This window comes from Daktulosphaira vitifoliae, unplaced genomic scaffold, assembly GCF_025091365.1.
Source record: "Daktulosphaira vitifoliae isolate Bord-2020 unplaced genomic scaffold, ASM2509136v1 Scaffold_1, whole genome shotgun sequence".
Taxonomy (NCBI): Eukaryota; Metazoa; Arthropoda; class Insecta; order Hemiptera; family Phylloxeridae; genus Daktulosphaira; species Daktulosphaira vitifoliae.
Window position 1 is genome coordinate 57,267,593 of NW_026099572.1, and position 17,065 is coordinate 57,284,657.

General features: G+C 25.9%; 4 protein-coding genes across 5 annotated transcripts; 2 read left to right on the forward strand and 2 right to left on the reverse strand.

The window, feature by feature from the left end:
• Positions 1 to 498: 498 nt before the first annotated feature.
• Positions 499 to 2,875, reverse strand: LOC126895279 (uncharacterized). Its single transcript, XM_050666978.1, has 5 exons — positions 2,586 to 2,875; positions 2,269 to 2,523; positions 2,095 to 2,211; positions 1,700 to 2,009; positions 499 to 1,629 (listed from the first exon to the last, which is right to left on the reverse strand). Exons 1-5 carry the CDS (start codon positions 2,757 to 2,759, stop codon positions 1,391 to 1,393), a joined length of 1,095 nt encoding a protein of 364 aa, XP_050522935.1. The 5' UTR covers positions 2,760 to 2,875; the 3' UTR covers positions 499 to 1,390.
• Positions 2,876 to 4,252: 1,377 nt separating this feature from the next.
• LOC126895266 (venom serine carboxypeptidase-like) lies at positions 4,253 to 6,402 on the forward strand. Its single transcript, XM_050666944.1, has 2 exons — positions 4,253 to 5,124; positions 5,289 to 6,402. Exons 1-2 carry the CDS (start codon positions 4,347 to 4,349, stop codon positions 5,933 to 5,935), a joined length of 1,425 nt encoding a protein of 474 aa, XP_050522901.1. The 5' UTR covers positions 4,253 to 4,346; the 3' UTR covers positions 5,936 to 6,402.
• Positions 6,403 to 7,762: 1,360 nt separating this feature from the next.
• LOC126895299 (ADP-ribosylation factor 1) lies at positions 7,763 to 11,377 on the forward strand. Of its 2 annotated transcripts, none has more exons than XM_050667022.1 (5): positions 7,763 to 7,960; positions 9,503 to 9,651; positions 9,717 to 9,826; positions 10,164 to 10,289; positions 10,507 to 11,377. In XM_050667022.1, exons 2-5 carry the CDS (start codon positions 9,504 to 9,506, stop codon positions 10,669 to 10,671), a joined length of 549 nt encoding a protein of 182 aa, XP_050522979.1. In that variant the 5' UTR covers positions 7,763 to 7,960; position 9,503; the 3' UTR covers positions 10,672 to 11,377. The 2 variants fall into 2 exon arrangements, with proteins under 2 accessions (XP_050522979.1, XP_050522980.1); XM_050667023.1 differs by lacking the exon at positions 7,763 to 7,960 and adding an exon at positions 8,006 to 8,488.
• A 1,256-nt stretch (positions 11,378 to 12,633) lies between these two features.
• On the reverse strand, positions 12,634 to 16,262 carry LOC126895273 (26S proteasome regulatory subunit 8). Its single transcript, XM_050666957.1, has 8 exons — positions 16,098 to 16,262; positions 15,634 to 15,784; positions 15,357 to 15,580; positions 13,972 to 14,164; positions 13,780 to 13,912; positions 13,531 to 13,684; positions 13,018 to 13,227; positions 12,634 to 12,933 (listed from the first exon to the last, which is right to left on the reverse strand). Exons 1-8 carry the CDS (start codon positions 16,116 to 16,118, stop codon positions 12,793 to 12,795), a joined length of 1,227 nt encoding a protein of 408 aa, XP_050522914.1. The 5' UTR covers positions 16,119 to 16,262; the 3' UTR covers positions 12,634 to 12,792.
• Between the last annotated feature and the right edge of the window lie 803 nt (positions 16,263 to 17,065).

Here is a 17,065-nt window from a genome sequence, read left to right on the forward strand (position 1 = left end):
TGATGTCATTACCTATCATTTGGTATATTTTTTTTATAAATCTGACTTTTTACCTGCCCACAGTGGGGGATTTAAAATGACAATTTTTTTACAAAAAATTAATTTTTTCAACTTAACTTTTGAAAGTGTTCCGGAAAGTCTGACACTTTTATATATATCTTAAATTAAAGCTAATGTAATATACTTTATTATGAAAAAAAAAAATTTCGGACTTTATTTTATCTTCAGGGTGAAAATGGCTACCAAATGCTATTTTTGTGTGAAAATTTTCGATTTTGTATTTTACATTTTTAACTTTATTATGCTATAACTTATTGAAAAGTGTATTGAACAATATAATTTTTTTATGGGAAATGCTATTTTTTAATAATCCCTTTTTTATTCGACATACTTTATCTTAATAAGGATATTAATAAGGAACTAGCAGTTTATGAAGCTTTTGGAATAATCCACCAATTTTTTAAAATTAAACACTATCTAAAGATTTGCATCGAAGCGTTTTTTTTTTATAGTGATTTTAATCACTGTCAGATATCATTATACTTGATCCAACTATGCCACGTCACCACTGTGCCGCGACCCCCCTGTGCTGGGTTTTTCTTTTTTCAAAATTATTATTTTAGGAGAAATTAAATAGTCATTAATAAATAAATCACTTCGTATAGCTCAATTTAAAATCAGTAAATTTAACTAATTTCTTTTTTTTAAATTAATTTTTGTTATATTAAAGAAGACAGTAAAAGGTTTAAATAAATATAGAATCAATATATAATTTTATTTGACAATAGTTGTTATATAATTAAACACTTGTGTTGACAACTAAAAACACCAAAAAGATTTTTAAAATAGTTGCTCAAAAACTAGTAAATTAAGGAACCTAAATAAATCTAACATGTTTACAAAAAAATTATTTGATTATCACATTGTCATTTTATGAAAAATATTTTGTTTCACACACTTTCAACTAGGGATAACATATTTTTATCCTTCTATGACACAACTTCCATTTCTGAGGTGCCATAAGAGAGATTTATACTATGCTCATTAATCTGAAGTGGTAACTGTTAATAAATTATGTTCAATAAATAACCAGAATTGTTACATTTATATAACATTAAATTGAATAACTTAAATATTTGTATCACAGCCTTAAAAGTTACATATATCTAGTTTTAGTAACTTTTTTTTTTTTAATATTACTTAAAAAATACATAAAACATAACTACTACATTTAAAATGAATAAATCTAGAAAATATTCTGTAAATTGAAATACTTCCTAATACATGTTATTAGATAAAATAACATTTTCTCTCAACATAAAACAAAAATTGACATATTTATCTTTTGCAAATAATAATGTATAACATGACGACAATACAATTTTTTGAATCATGTGACTGCAGGTGAATCAGTAATATTTAATATTAAACTTTGAAGATTTTGTTGAGCATCTCTAGCTGTAACTTTTGTAAAAAACAGTTCAGGCTTTTCATGGATAACATATGATGTGCTGTCAAATTGATAATGTATACCCAGCACAATATTAAATGCTGACACATCAAATCCATGACAACCTGAATATCTGTACTGTGGTTTTTTATCATATCTACAGCCTTTAGTTTGTACTCCTATAAATTAAAATTACAAACTTCAATAATGATATCATTAAAATTTATATATCTTCATTTTTTTTTATACCAATTGGTGAAATACATTCGCTAATAAGAGCACATTGAATCCAGGGTAACATTACAGCTTGGTGTGTATCTTCGGTATTATAGACAATTAATTTATCTACTTGAATAATAGGCAAAAAGAAAAAATTTTCAGCAGGAGTATGAAAGTAATCAAACATTTTAGGATGAGTTATGGTTGTAGTTGCAATTCTTGTCTCCCACCCAATTACAGATTTATTTTGATATTTAGTAAAAAGTTTTTCAATATCTGACGATATTATTCGGACATCTGGATCTAGAAATAATACTGCCCCAACTCGATTTAATGCATCCTAAAATATTATGTCATTATTTATATGACTATACTTTTAACACTAGTGTAGGAATTCTAAGATTTCAATATTTAAGTATTCATACTTGCAAGACAAGAGGCCTATAAGCTTTAATATGTGAACTTCTGACATGAGATGGAAATTTTGATAAGCTAAACTCAACAATTACACATTTAGTACTATTGTTACAAAACTGTTTCATCTGTAAAAAATACTTAAGTAAAATGTAAAAAATTTAAAACAAATTTTTCCATCATACAAGTCCAAGCTGATATTCTGGTACTCCTAAATTGTAGATAAATATTAAATGGTTAGGCAAGTACTTGTTAACACAACGTGCTAGTCCAACAACTTGACCATGTTCATTATCCATCACATAAGTAACAATGAAAGGCAAAGTAGAATTATTCATTGGCTTAATCTGATACAGAGGTGCATTTGACACAAACCCAAGTGAATACAAATATTCATTGTTAACAACTAATTCTTTTTGTTCAGCTATCTTTATATTTTCCTAAAATTAATAGAAATATAAGTTTTAAGCTTAATTAAAATATATCAAATTAATATATTTACTTTGAATGTTTTTAAATTTTTTATTTGTTTATGAGTCTCAGTGACTAGAGTTTCAATAGCTGGCCTACTAAGGCTATCTTGAAATATTATAAATAAAATGCTAAGTGAAAATATCGCTAAAAAGCAAAATAACATATAGCGAGATCTCATTCTTATATAATATAATTTAATCATATGTCCTACGAAATATAAACTAAAAGTACACGATTATAATTTTAAATATTATATTATAACTAATGTAAATAATTTATTAATATTAAATAATTAAATTTATTAAATAATATTAAATAATTTGGAAAAGAATTCAATATTTGAACATTTAAAAGTGATTTACTAAAAAAACATTTTTTAGCAGTAAAAAATAAAATACATTAATTATTTTCACTAAGTAGGACTTATAATCAATTTTCAAAATTTCATAATCTTAAAAAAAATGTAATGTTACTTTTCGTTAATTATAATGAACATTGATAGGCGTTATCATTATTTTGGATTATTGACTTTTTTATGAATAATCTATTAACATAGTGTGATACGTCCTTAAACAGTTATTAAATAAAAAATAATCTATGATAATTTTTATTAGTCTTAGTTTCTGCTAGATCTATAAGTTAAATTGCTTTCTAATAATGATACAAAAAAATAAGTTACAAATATAGTCATAATCAAAAATAAATTGAAGAAATTAAGAATTCTTGTATTAAATCAACATTTAATTTAAAATTTCTGGACCTCTTAAAAATTTAATAATTAATTAATTTTTTTGTATTACGGGTACTTAAGTATTATTCTTTTTGTAAAAGGTATTTTATGTCTTAATAATTATAATAATCAATTAAGATAATTATAATAGTCAATCAAAATTGATGACTGACGCTGTTATCATAATTATTTTAATGTAACATGCCGAGTTTTCTTATCTTTATTTACAAAATAATTATGTTTTTTGTTTACTCATGCTATTTTTACCTCTAATCTCTCTAAATAAATAAATAAAACAATTTTTGGTAATTAACAATATAGTATAATTGTACTTAGTTATTTAAATTTTTAAGTAGAAATTAGTATCTATTGGTAATTATTTAACTTCAAATCATAAAAATAAAAAATTAATATTTTTATTTACCAAAAGATACCTCAAAGTTTTTAATTTTTGTATCCATTGTTCTGTTTAAGAACCTTCTTAAAAATAAATGAAATTTCGATGATTTTTTTTTTTTATTATCTCAGGTTTATCTATTTTAAAAACAATATAATTTAATTTAATTTATATATAATTATAAATTATGTACAAATTGTAGAAATGTAACAATACTCATTACTGTAGGAAGGTTAAATTTTTTGGGGGATTAAGCCCTCCAGGATCCTCAATCTACGCCTATGAAAAAATTGTAGATAGAAATATAAGGGAAGAACACGAAACGATAAAATAATAAAGTTTATTACAAGGTTGAAATTGTGTTAAAAAAAATGAATAGGAGTAAAAAACTACTATAATGAGTATAAAAATACAGAATTGTTCAGTTAACAACAAAGATAAATATACATTTTTTTGTATTATAGGTAAACCCCTCTTAAGAAGTCAGAACTTAACAATAACCATTCATTATGTTACCAATGGCCGTTTATCTATTTATTCTATAGACAACCATATTGATAAATTGGAGAGATAACTCGGTTCAAACTTCAGTCACTATTGAGTGTTGCTCTTTGTGCTGTCTGTGAGTAGTCGCCGGGTGTTCCATGCAGTATCTGTGAACCATGCGCAACGTAATTATTTTTGTGATCACTGCCGCTACTTTCGTTTTAGATCCGGTGGCTGCGGATTACGCCCCAATAATTGATGAACAAATTAATATCGTCCGGGACACAGACAATGACGATGGAGCCTTATACTTGACGCCAATGATCCGCCAAGGACAACTGGACATGGCCAGAGCTGCGTGCAAAGTGAAGCCAGTTAAAGCCAATATTGATAGTTATTCTGGTTACTTAACCGTCAACGATACGACCAACTCCAATTTGTTCTTCTGGTTCTTCCCGGCGGCCGTGTCGCCGAAAAATGCGTCTGTCTTGCTTTGGTTACAAGGTGGACCTGGTGCTTCCAGCCTATTCGGTTTGTTCAACGAACACGGTCCATTTTCGGTGGGTAAGACTCACGGGCTCAAGCTGCGAACACACTCTTGGACGACTACGCACTCCGTCTTATACATTGACAACCCAGTTGGAACAGGATTTAGCTACACCGAGGACGATGCTGGTTACAATACTAACGAAAGTCAAGTAGGGTTGAACATGTACGAAGCCCTCCTACAATTTTTTACTTTGTTTTCCGAATACCAGAAGAACGATTTTTACGTTACCGGCGAGTCTTACGCTGGTAAATATGTACCAGCCGTCTCATACGCCATTCATTTAAACAATCCAACATCAAACCTGAAAATCAATCTTAAAGGTTTGGCTATTGGTAACGGCCTCATCGACCCAGCCAATCAATTGATTTACAGCGAATATTTATATCAACACGGATTTTTGAGTGGTATGTATAAAAACGCAACAAATAACTTTTAAAAAATTCTACGTAATATTTTATCAAAAACTTTATTATTTCTAAAAATATATAAATTTTACTCATAAAATTTACATATTTCGCATAATATTCCAATAAAATAAGTAAAATAAAATTGTGATTTATAATTTCAGAATCTCAGAAATCAACATTCGAAGAACAAGAGAAAATCGCCCAACAACAAATCAAGGACGAAAAATACGAAGACGCTTTTCTGACATTTGATCGTCTATTGAACGGTGACATGTATCCGTCTCCATCGTTGTTCTATAATTACACCGGTATGACATATTATTTTAATATGTTGTGGGACAAAGAGCCGACACCATACGGCGACTGGGAAACTTACATACAACACCCGACAATGAGGTCCGTTTTACACGTCGGTAACAGGCCGTTTAACAACGGTTCCCTTGTCGAGAAACACCTGATAGGGGACATGATGAAATCAATGAGTTCGTGGTTAGCTACGCTGCTTGATTCGAGGTTATACCGTGTGTTATTGTACTCTGGTCAGTTGGACATCATCGTTCCATACGTGGGCACGACGCGTTTGGCCCAAGCATTGAAATGGAGTGGCGCCGATGACTTTAACAATGCACCCCGCACCATTTGGACAATCAACGGCGACGGTAACAAAACTGATGTCGCTGGATATGTCACAGCGTCTGGACCTCTTACAGTACTGTTAGTTCGTGACGCCGGTCACATGGTACCGGCCGATCAACCACTGTGGGGACTTGATCTTATTAATCGGTTTACTTCGGGGAAACCGTTTTAATTTTATTTAAATGTATTATAAACAGCATTGTTGACATAGTGTAAGTCACGTCTGTGATGTGAACTAATTGCCTAAATATAAAATTTCATATTTAGCCAAAATTTGGCTCCTAATTAAAATAATAATATATATATAAATTTGTATGCACTATCATTGTCACTTTTATACTTGCATAAAATAATTTTATAAGTTTGATATTTCCTTTGATTTTGTACTAAAATAATTTTTACTTAAAACTAGTTTAAAAAAACCAGAATAAGATCGAGTTTTAGATTGAATAATCACGTAAAAATTAAAAAAAAAATTTTTTGCTTTAATTATAAAACTTGTACGAATCCAATATTTTTAGATTTGAATTATTCGTTTCAATGACAAGTGTCATTATCAGAGACACTCTAGTAGAATTCAATGGAAATGTATAATCTAACAAAAAAATATAGATAAACAATTTTATTTTGTTTAAATTAGTTTGCGTATAAAAACATTTTGTTGTGTAATTGTTCATTTTTCATTTGGATAGCAGTGACTTATTCAGTTTCTTGTAACTCTACCTGTTTAAACGATGTAAAGTTAATAACAGATATACTGTAAAGACAACAAAAATATCTTTTTATTTTGTACAATGGTAATTCATAGTAAACCATTTTATAGACATTTGTTTTTCAAAAAACAATTAAGTTTCAATTTTAGAACGATCGGTTTGGTTAAATTACGAGAAAATTAATAATTAATTATTTCATTGATTTTGTTTTACATATTCTTAATTAATAAAACTCTATGTTAAGTACATATTACACTTTGAAAAGAATTAAAAAAATTGTTTTAATATTTTAGTAATTAATACTAAATTTTGAAAGCGTATTAGACAAATAAAAAAGTACAATTTTAAGATAGTTTCATTTTTTACGTATACAAACATTATCTGATAAAAAAATTATCTCGATTGTTGTATAAACGACGTCAATTAATTAATTTATTAGTTCCATATCAAAATTAATTTTAAAACTATGTTTAGTATTACTCATTATTATTAATGTGTCAGAAAATTCAAAAACTTTATTAAATTTTTTTTGTGAACAAAACAATCCAATATTTTTCGTGTTATGCGTTTTTTAAGATATTTAGATATTCGACTGGTTTGGCTTTGACACATTTTCCTCAAACTCATAATTCTATATTCTAATTATTTAACACCACCAGTATTTATTTCACTTATGAACAAATATTATTTATTTTTGATATTAGTTAAACAGGAAATATGTTAAACAATAATTATAAATAAAAACTTCAATCTCTCACAGGATTTTGGAATTATTTTTTCTCAACTAATTTGTTTAAGTATTTAGAAGAACACGTAGATTAAATAAAATAAATATAATTCCCAAACTAATATGGAAAGATCTGTTTTTCATTTAAAACAATAAATATCTGAATAAAAAATAAATCAATTTGTTATCATATTATTATTTTTTATCAAAATTGAGAAACTGGCAATGTCATGTTCGTTAACGACGACAGAATGACGAATCGATGATATAGTTTTGTACCGAAGTGTTACCAATCCACAGGTGTGAAATGAAATTTCAATTGATTTAATTGATGGAATATTCATGAACAATTAGTTAAAAATAAAAGTGAATTGAGGGATTTTTCTAAATCATGTAGCATGTTAATGATCTTTCGACTTGCTATTTGTTGTGTGATTATGCAAAAACCTGTTTAACTGTCATTTGGGGGTTTTCATGGCAGAAACGACCAGCGTTCACGTGACGCCGGTTGACCAATGACGTGCCTGGTCCAGGAACAATTGTGCTCCATACGTGGCACGCATGTAGAGACTAGAGCCAGCAGAAACAGCGGAAAAAATAGTAAATAAATAAAATTAAAAAAAAAACCGAGTCAACAAGAACTTGTACCATAAGCCGCCATCTTACTCAATACTCGGTTTTTTTTAACGTTGTTACGTACGATAGTTTGTTCGTTCACCGGTACTTCGAATCCTCGTTTGACAGTTTCACATATTAAGTAAGTAACGATTTAATTTCGCGGCGTTCCGTCCGGCAACACCCGTCGTTAGCGGTGGCGGCGGCTACTTAGGGTACACGTTGCTACAATCGGTATTGTCTCGTTGATAGTCGGTATTTCGGAATAAATATTTTAATTGAGGCTTTTGATACGAAGTTGATTGAGCTTTGAGTCGGTCAAGGGCTACCATATTGCTGGAAGCGATCAATTTCGGGGCTCGGGTTTTTTTCTACACCCTACTTGGAATATTAACATCACGTAAATTGATCGTTGAACCTTATTAAGTGATAATGTTTTCAGCCTCGTTTTAGTGCGTATTTACAACTGATATTAGTAAAAAAAAGAAGCTAACATTGGGTCACGGTAGTTTCAGGAAATTCTATTACATCATCAAGAATTTTTTAGTACTTTAGTGCTAATCATACATTGCGAGTAATTCTTTTCGTTTAATACTTTTGTTCATCAATCGTTACAGTCCTTTGTTTTATTTTTTACACTTCACCATTTATATTCCACATTAACCATTATGTAAGTAATTTTTTTTTTTGCAAAGTATGTGTAATTAGAAATATAAACACTGATATGTTGATTGAAAAATTAAGATAAAATGATAAATTCTAGTTAACTGTCTTATTAATTAGTATGTCAATGTTTATTTTTCAATAATTTACATTTAAATTAAACTTATATATATATTTTTTGAAAGTAGCAAAAATATACTTGCATATGAAAAAGTTGTATTTTATGATTTTTGCCAACAAGTTGGCGATTAAATATTTGTTGATTTTGAATTGAAGTCTTATAAAATATTTAATTACTATTGATTTTATTTGTTTCCTGTCTAATTCATATTTATCTGAGTGTTATAATAGTTAAAAAAGACTAAAACAGTATTAAGTTGTATATATATTTTATTATATGAAACTTTATATTAATCTATTTGAAAATGGTTAAATCTAGAGATAGTTATATAAATATTTTTTTCATTCTATTCAGCTAAATTATAGAACAATTAACTTTTAAGTCAATTTATTCAATAATAAGTTATCAATAATTCTATTTTTGCACAATAATAAATAACTTATATACAGTAGAACTCCAATTATCCGAATTAATGGGGACCGGGACCCATTCACTGACTAATCAAAATAAACAATGACAGGTGACTGCAATGCGCCGGAACTGGAGTGGGAACTCTTACCACGTGTTGTGCCTACACTGACGCCGCGGACTTTGGACAAATTTTTTTCTGATTTTTTCTGAAAGTGATTCGGATAATCGGCGATTCGGATGATCGGAGTTCGGATAATTGGAGTTCTACTGTATTTTAAAATTGTTATAAGTAATTTTTTCTTGATTGGAATAACATGTATGAAATTATTTAAAGTATCAACACAATATACATTCTTATTTTAATTAAAATATTATTCTAAGTTTTACCAAAATAACAAGACCATTATATGTTGTAAAAATATTTAGAATTTGACAAATAGACTCCTTTAAAATATGAAGAATCTAATAAAATATTTACTTATTTTTCAGAATGGGGAATGTTTTTGCTAATTTGTTCAAAAATTTATTTGGTAAAAAGGAGATGAGAATACTGATGGTAGGATTGGATGCAGCTGGTAAAACAACTATTTTATATAAATTAAAATTAGGTGAAATTGTTACAACTATTCCAACTATTGGTAAGAAATCAAAAATGTTAATATTAAACATAATCATTTAATATTATATATTTGGTGGATTTCAGGTTTTAATGTTGAGACTGTTGAATACAAAAATATTAGTTTTACAGTATGGGATGTTGGTGGACAGGACAAAATCCGTCCACTTTGGAGGCATTATTTCCAAAATACACAGGTGAATACTTATTAAAACATAAAAATGTTGGAAATTGTTGAAAATGTTCAAAAAATGTTGAATTGAAATCTTGGGTTTATTTTAAAATTTACGTAAAAAAGTACATTTCATCTTAATGAATTTATTGTGTTAAGTTTTTAAGACAAAAGATTTCTAGTGATACTCATTAATATATTTATTTTTATGATAATTAGTCATATTGTTTAAAGTTCCGTGATTAAACTATAAAACATTAATTATCTTGTTGATAAATGTATTATATAAAAATTTTGATTGAATTTATTTTTAACATATTCAATTTAACTTATCTATTATTAAATAGTTTTTTTATTTTTAGGGTTTGATTTTTGTAGTAGACAGTAATGATAAAGAACGTATTTTTGAAGCTAAAGAAGAGCTAATGCGAATGCTTGGTGAAGATGAACTTAGGGATGCAGTTCTATTGATATTCGCTAATAAACAAGTAAATATATAATTATATTGAAGTAAAACATGAATAATATAAGTGGTTAGAACATAGTAATAAGTATTCTTACAATATACATGTGTTTTCCTAGATTTTTATTGTTTGATTTATCTAATAGAACTTTTAAAAACTTATCTTAAGAATTTACTTTATATTTTTTAAGTTTTACGTAAATTTGAACTGTATATTCTAAGATTTTTATACATTATTTCAGGATTTACCAAATGCTATGAATGCTTCTGAAATAACTGATAAGTTAAGTTTACACACATTGCGTAATCGAAACTGGTACATTCAAGCAACATGTGCAACCAGTGGCGATGGTCTCTATGAAGGTCTTGACTGGCTTTCAAATCAATTAAAAAATGCCAATCGTTAACCAATTCTGGACTACATTAATATTATAAAATTATAAATTAAAAACATTTATTTGTAATTCATGGAAATCAGTCTAAGCTTAGAACAGACAAAACTTTTTTACTCCAGGCAAGTTAATATTATTAAACGAGTTCTTCTGATTATTCAGTATTCCATTTTTAAGTTTTTTTTAAAAAGTTCTATTATAAATTGATGGTAATAACAGTTAAAGTGAACCGTTTAATAAATATTAATTTTAACCAAATAAAAAAATTTGTTGAAAAAAAGTTAATAATTTCGATTACTACTATCATAACTTTCTCTTAATCAAATACATTTTTGTAACTATTTTGTTGAATTTATACATTGTTTTGTTAAATTCAACACATTTTAGCTTTATTTTGAAAATTTATTATTATTTTAGTTTAAAACACTTTTTTTTTTTAGTGTTTACATTTCTTTTTTATATAAATATATAAAAAATATATACTCCCAACCCGCTATACAAAAGTAACTATGTATAATTTGTCTTCATAAGTTATACTAAAGCTGAAATTTTTTGTAAATAAAATTTACTATTTATATTACCATTTAATGTTAAAAATGTGGATATTATTTTATAACATTGGTTTCATTTGCCCCATCCATTTGGTTTTAAGTTGTACATAACTGTTTTGAGTTATTATGAAAGTACAAGTTTATCGAATAAAAGCGGATAAATTTATTTATTTTTGTGCGTTTAAATTTGTATATTGAATATTTAAATATCTGTGTTACATTATATTGTTTAAAAATTATTTTTAATGCGCAGATAAATTAATTTTTTTTTTACTTTGATTATTTACATTCTTAAAATTATTTTAATTGTGTAATTTATTAAATATGATAATGTTAATCATATAATAGTATAATTACTACATTTTAAATATAGAGGGGTTAAAAAAAATGTGTATGAAATTCAATAAAATGATAAGATAATTATAGATTAATCTGATATGATAGTTCTAAAATTAAATATAGGAGCTTATGTCTATTAAATAATTTAAATTTAACCCAAATTAACCTGTTGTGCAACAGATTTTATTTCAGTTTACCGGGATTTTTATGAAAAAGAATATGAAGTATCAACTCTTCTATGATATTTATTATTGCTTATTGTGATAACGTTTTTCTAGTTTTTTTTCATATAAAAATTTAATTTATATGTATTTTTTGATATTAGCTCTAAATATTATAATCATTTTCTTAATTAAAAGAAATAATAATCACATGTAACATATTTGAAACAACCTAGTTATGACAATATTTTTGATTTTAAAGTTTAATAATATTGATAACTAATATGACTTTGAATGAGACAAATAGTTGGATTAAATACTTCCTATTAAGTTCATATAAAACAAAACTTTGAATGTCATTTTTTGGTGGGCAAATTTCAAAATTGTATTATTTTTATGTCAATTGGTTAGAACAACTTGATTTATGAAATAGAAATTATTAAGATGTTCATGTCCTTATGAAGTATTATTTAGTATTTTAAAAATGCCTATTATTATAAATATTGTATTTATTATTTTATAAAACCATTGATAACCTGTTAATTAGGTATATTGTAATGTCTGTGCAAGCCTATATTATTGTTGGCCTTATGACATTTTTTTTTAACCAGAAATTCAGATTTTAAAATTCTAATATATATATTAATTATGAATATATTCCACTTAAGTACTAAGTAACTGCAACTCTTCAAGGTAGAAGAATAATTATACTTTAAAATTTAGTCATATTATTCTACGTAACAACTAAAATATTAAATCAAATGCAAAACTGCTATATTTAATACTTTGTGAATTTTAATGGATACCATCAAACTAAACAATGTTTTCTAAATAGAAAATGATACATCATATAATTAAACGATCCAATTCTAATTATTCAAACTATTATAAAGTTGGTAATTTCATTAAAAAGAGATTCATACAAATTATACACAAATAATTAATTAATTTAATTTACTTCAATCATCTTTTCACAAATTTCATTTAAATGTATTTAAGTTAAACAATTAAATAATAATTATTTCTGTAAAAATATAAACTGAAATTATTTTTATGAAGTATTTTTTATTCAAATAACTATATTATTATTTCCAGAGTTTCTTAATAGACATATTCTTTTCTGAATCTTTTTGCATAACTTTAGCGACAGCCATTTCAAAATCATCTTGTGTTACATGGACACGTCTTTCTCTTAGAGCATACATACCAGCTTCAGTACAAACTCCCTAAAATTATTTGAAATCGTTATTTATTGACTATCTAAATTTTCATGTAAAATAAAAAAACTATTAAAATCTCGAGTTATATACCTTTACTTCTGCTCCTGAAGCACCTGGCATGAGTTCAGCAATTTTTTTTAAGTTAATTCCTCTAGTCAAATTCATTTTTCTTGAATGAATTCGTAAAATGTCCCAACGAGCTTCTTCATTTGGAGGTGGAAATTCAATTTTACGGTCAATACGTCCAGGACGTAGAAGAGCTGTGTCCAAAATGTCAATACGATTTGTTGCCATAATGACCTATAAGAATCAAATTTTAAATATTTAAAAATACAAATCAAAATAAACTTGTACCTCTTTATACAATAAAGATGATTGAAAACAATTAAGCTTAACACAACAGATTATAAACCTTATACCAGGATATGGCCATTTATAATATTCATAATATTTAATAAAAAGAGAAAAAAATTATTTTGAAATTGAAGTTGGGTTAATCCCAAGGTTTTATAATTTTAAATAAAAAACATCCCGATTTTTTTTTTTTTTTTTATATAATAAATATTTTATGATTAATTAATCAATCATAAATAAATACAATACCTTAATATTTTTGGTTGCTTCAAAACCATCAAGTTGGTTAAGCAATTCTAACATAGTTCTTTGCACTTCAGAATCTCCACCACTGCCCGATTCAATACGAGATGAACCAATAGAATCAATTTCGTCCATAAATATAATACTTGGAGCATGTTCCCTAATGCATAACAATTAAGATAATTAATATTAACTTAAATTCTAAGGATAAATAATTTTTTATTACTTATAAGCTTAAATAAACTTATTGCCTACCTAGCCATAACAAAAAGTTCTCTGACCATTCGAGATCCTTCCCCAATAAACTTTTGAACAAGTTCAGAGCCTGATACTCTAATAAATGTACATTCTGTATGATGAGCAACAGCTCTGGCTAATAAAGTCTTGCCTATAATAATATAAAAATAATAATTATTATGTTTTTTTTGTTTTTAATAATCTAAAAACCTGTTCCAGGGGGTCCATATAAAAGTACACCTTTTGGTTGAGCAATACCTAAAGCGTCAAATAGCTCAGGATGTTTAACTGGCAGCTCAATAACCTCTTTAATTTCTTTAATTTGAGTATCCAACCCACCAACCATTTCATAGGTGGAATCTGGTACTTTTTCAACCATCATAAGTGATACCAAAGGATCAACCTAAATGATAAGTTATTTCAGAACCATAGTAAATATATAAGATTATTATAAGAAATAATTATTTTAAAGAGTAGATTTTAGGGGTAACTTTTAAAAGATAAATAAGAACCCATCATTTTTTTATTATTAAATGAAGGATGGTCTAAATAAAATTATTATTTTTAAATTTAGAAAAAGTGAGGAGTAAAGTAGTATTTAGTGTTATTTTTACAATGACTCATAAATAAGATATCTTCAATTTAGCACACTCCTCTTGCCTATAACTAAAAATTACATTAAATTCAAAAACTAATTTTAATAGTAAAATAATAGGTAGAAGTCATAGATGGTCGAATAAATATATAAATTTGTTAGTAATACTTGAACAATGTCCTATAGCAATACATGACTTGTAATTATGTTATTTTTGAAATAAAAGTTGAATATAAGTTTTTTGAAATTGAAATAGTATAGATAAAGATGCTTGGATGAAAGGACATAAAAAGTTAATAATATGGGTATAAACGTAGCGAAGAAAACTGACCTGAGAAATAAGTATGCTTTTTATCTAATTAATTTTAGTGTCTCAAGTAATTTATAGCTGCAAGGTGGTTGTTCATGGAATTTGAATTTGTAAAATTATACTAATTAAAAAAGTAACAATATATAATTGGTTATTAACTAGTCATAAATTAATTTAATTATCCCAATTTAATAGAAAAAAGTAATTGTAGGTTCCCATTTAATTTTCAAAAGTTCCCTTTAAATCTATCCTAAGAAATAATTTTTTTTACAATAAACTTAATTTTCACAAGAACTTATAAAAGTAAATCCGATTTTAATTTGTGCATTTTTATAAATAAATCATTATTTGAAAAAAAAAAATGGAATATGTCAGTCTTAAAAAATCACACTACATATATGTTGATAAAATAATTTAAAAATTGGTTACAAAACAAATTTTTGTAAAAAATCTACAAAAATCACTAACAAAATATTATGTTAATATTACATGTTAGCAATTTTTCCTATATTATGTTAAAGGATACCTCCTTAGTAAAGCTAAGATTTGTAAATTAATTTAAATCCTAGCATATGACAGAAACTATAATTAATCAATTAACCAATAATTTGACTTAATATACATTTTAAAACTAAATATCATTAAATTAAAAATAATGTTCTATTATTATTAAAAATAAAAACTTCTAACCTTATTAGGCAAAATTTTATGTAATGTATAACTTTCGTTACGTAATGCAACACGACAATTAGGAGTCACATCATTAATGTCAATATTTTTATCAATATCAACAACAAATTTTCCTTCAGGATGAACTTTTACCAGTACTTTTTTTTTGTCCATTGGTTTAACTACTTCTCCAACATATGAACCTTGTTCTTGTAAGAGTTGTAATTCTTCTCTTAGTAACCTCACTATAATTGAAATCTTTATAAATTGTTATTACAATAAATCATTAATTTTTTACCTTTAGCATTAAGTTCATTTCTTTGAGCTTGTAAACGTCTAAGATTCATACTTTTTTCAGCAACTACTAATAGAAGTTCTTCAATTTTAGTGGTATAATAAGACTTAAATCCATCACCACGCGAGCATATGCTCTGATCCACCTCCATTAACTGAAAATTATAAAAGTAAATCTTAATTTTTAATTTATAATCATCTATAGTGTTATAAAAGCTACTTATTGAACAAAATTGTATATATTCTTTATATTTACATTAAATAATTAAGTTTGAAAAAAAAAAAAAAAATTAATAACTACTTTTAATAAGAAACAACTTAATATAATGAATTACAAGGACATCAAAATTATTACTATTTTTATTATACAAAAATATAGAATTCATTGCTTTATGAATTCTATATTGCTAAATGTGTTATATATGAAAAATAGATTTTAAGTGTAAAGTAAATGTCTAATATAATTACCTCAGGAGGATTTGGAGTCATATTTAATGTTTAAAAAACTTTCTAACACCTAAGAATATAAAAAAACTCACAATACAAATACTTGGAAATGTCTATTATGTATTAATCTAGTTGCACGATATAACAAAGTTTTCTTCAAAATTCACTTGTAATGATTCATTATCAGTATAAATTTTATCATAAAAGGTATACGCCTGTTATAAATTTCTTCTTCCAAGGACTGTTTAAAATATGCGTATATGAATTCTATATTAAAAATAGAATTCTAAATAAAATTTTTATTAATATATAATACAAACGAGAATGAATATGTCTTTTTTATTTAATCGGTTAAAATTTTTATTTCATAGTCACTGTGAAGTGGGGGTTTTGTAATTAGGCATTAGGTTTATATGTTCGTTCCTTCGTTGATAAGAAAAAAGTTTTAAGTTTAATTTTAAAGTGACTTAAAAAGTTATGTTGTAAAAATATAATTTTTTTTAATTATCTTTAATCGTTTCAAATATTTATATTTGCCATATAGATTCCTCTTTTAAGAAATACTCTTGTAAAATTACTAATTTAAACCATTTCTTATGAATATTTTTTTTCTAAAATTAGGATTGAACAAAAATATTTAAACAGAGCTATTCATTTTATAGTATGTTAAACACGCCCATTTTTCTTTGTATTTAAAAATGAATTATATAATAATACAAATTTTGTTTAGGCCATATATGCGATAAAAAAATTATAATTCAATTGACTTTTCATTCACAATTCAATATCATTTTTGTTGATTCAATTTAATTAAAAACATTTTTAAAAGTTTAAATTTATAAATAATTTATCAGCTGTTATTAAATAAAATTTACAACATGATACAGGCTTGTAAATTAATTCACAAACTCATTTACTTATCAATTAATTTGTTTTTAGAGTACATATATATAAAATACTTAACACAATGAAGAAATTTACAGTTAAAA

Excerpts from the sequence above, each read along its gene's own strand:
- LOC126895279 (XM_050666978.1), bottom strand. The coding sequence starts at position 2,759 with ATGATTAAATTATATTATATAAGAATGAGATCTCGCTATATGTTATTT. Across the intron at positions 2,524-2,585 it reads AAAATTTAAAAACATTCAAA|GAAAATATAAAGATAGCTGA; the intron begins GTAAATATATTA and ends TATTAATTTTAG. Across the intron at positions 1,630-1,699 it reads CGAATGTATTTCACCAATTG|GAGTACAAACTAAAGGCTGT; the intron begins GTATAAAAAAAA and ends TTTAATTTATAG.
- LOC126895266 (XM_050666944.1), top strand. The coding sequence starts at position 4,347 with ATGCGCAACGTAATTATTTTTGTGATCACTGCCGCTACTTTCGTTTTA. Across the intron at positions 5,125-5,288 it reads TCAACACGGATTTTTGAGTG|AATCTCAGAAATCAACATTC; the intron begins GTATGTATAAAA and ends TTATAATTTCAG.
- LOC126895299 (XM_050667022.1), top strand. The coding sequence starts at position 9,504 with ATGGGGAATGTTTTTGCTAATTTGTTCAAAAATTTATTTGGTAAAAAG. Across the intron at positions 9,827-10,163 it reads ATTATTTCCAAAATACACAG|GGTTTGATTTTTGTAGTAGA; the intron begins GTGAATACTTAT and ends TTTTATTTTTAG. Across the intron at positions 10,290-10,506 it reads TGATATTCGCTAATAAACAA|GATTTACCAAATGCTATGAA; the intron begins GTAAATATATAA and ends ACATTATTTCAG.
- LOC126895273 (XM_050666957.1), bottom strand. The coding sequence starts at position 16,118 with ATGACTCCAAATCCTCCTGAG. Across the intron at positions 13,913-13,971 it reads ATATGGACCCCCTGGAACAG|GCAAGACTTTATTAGCCAGA; the intron begins GTTTTTAGATTA and ends ATATTATTATAG. Across the intron at positions 12,934-13,017 it reads CTTCAGGAGCAGAAGTAAAG|GGAGTTTGTACTGAAGCTGG; the intron begins GTATATAACTCG and ends AAATAATTTTAG.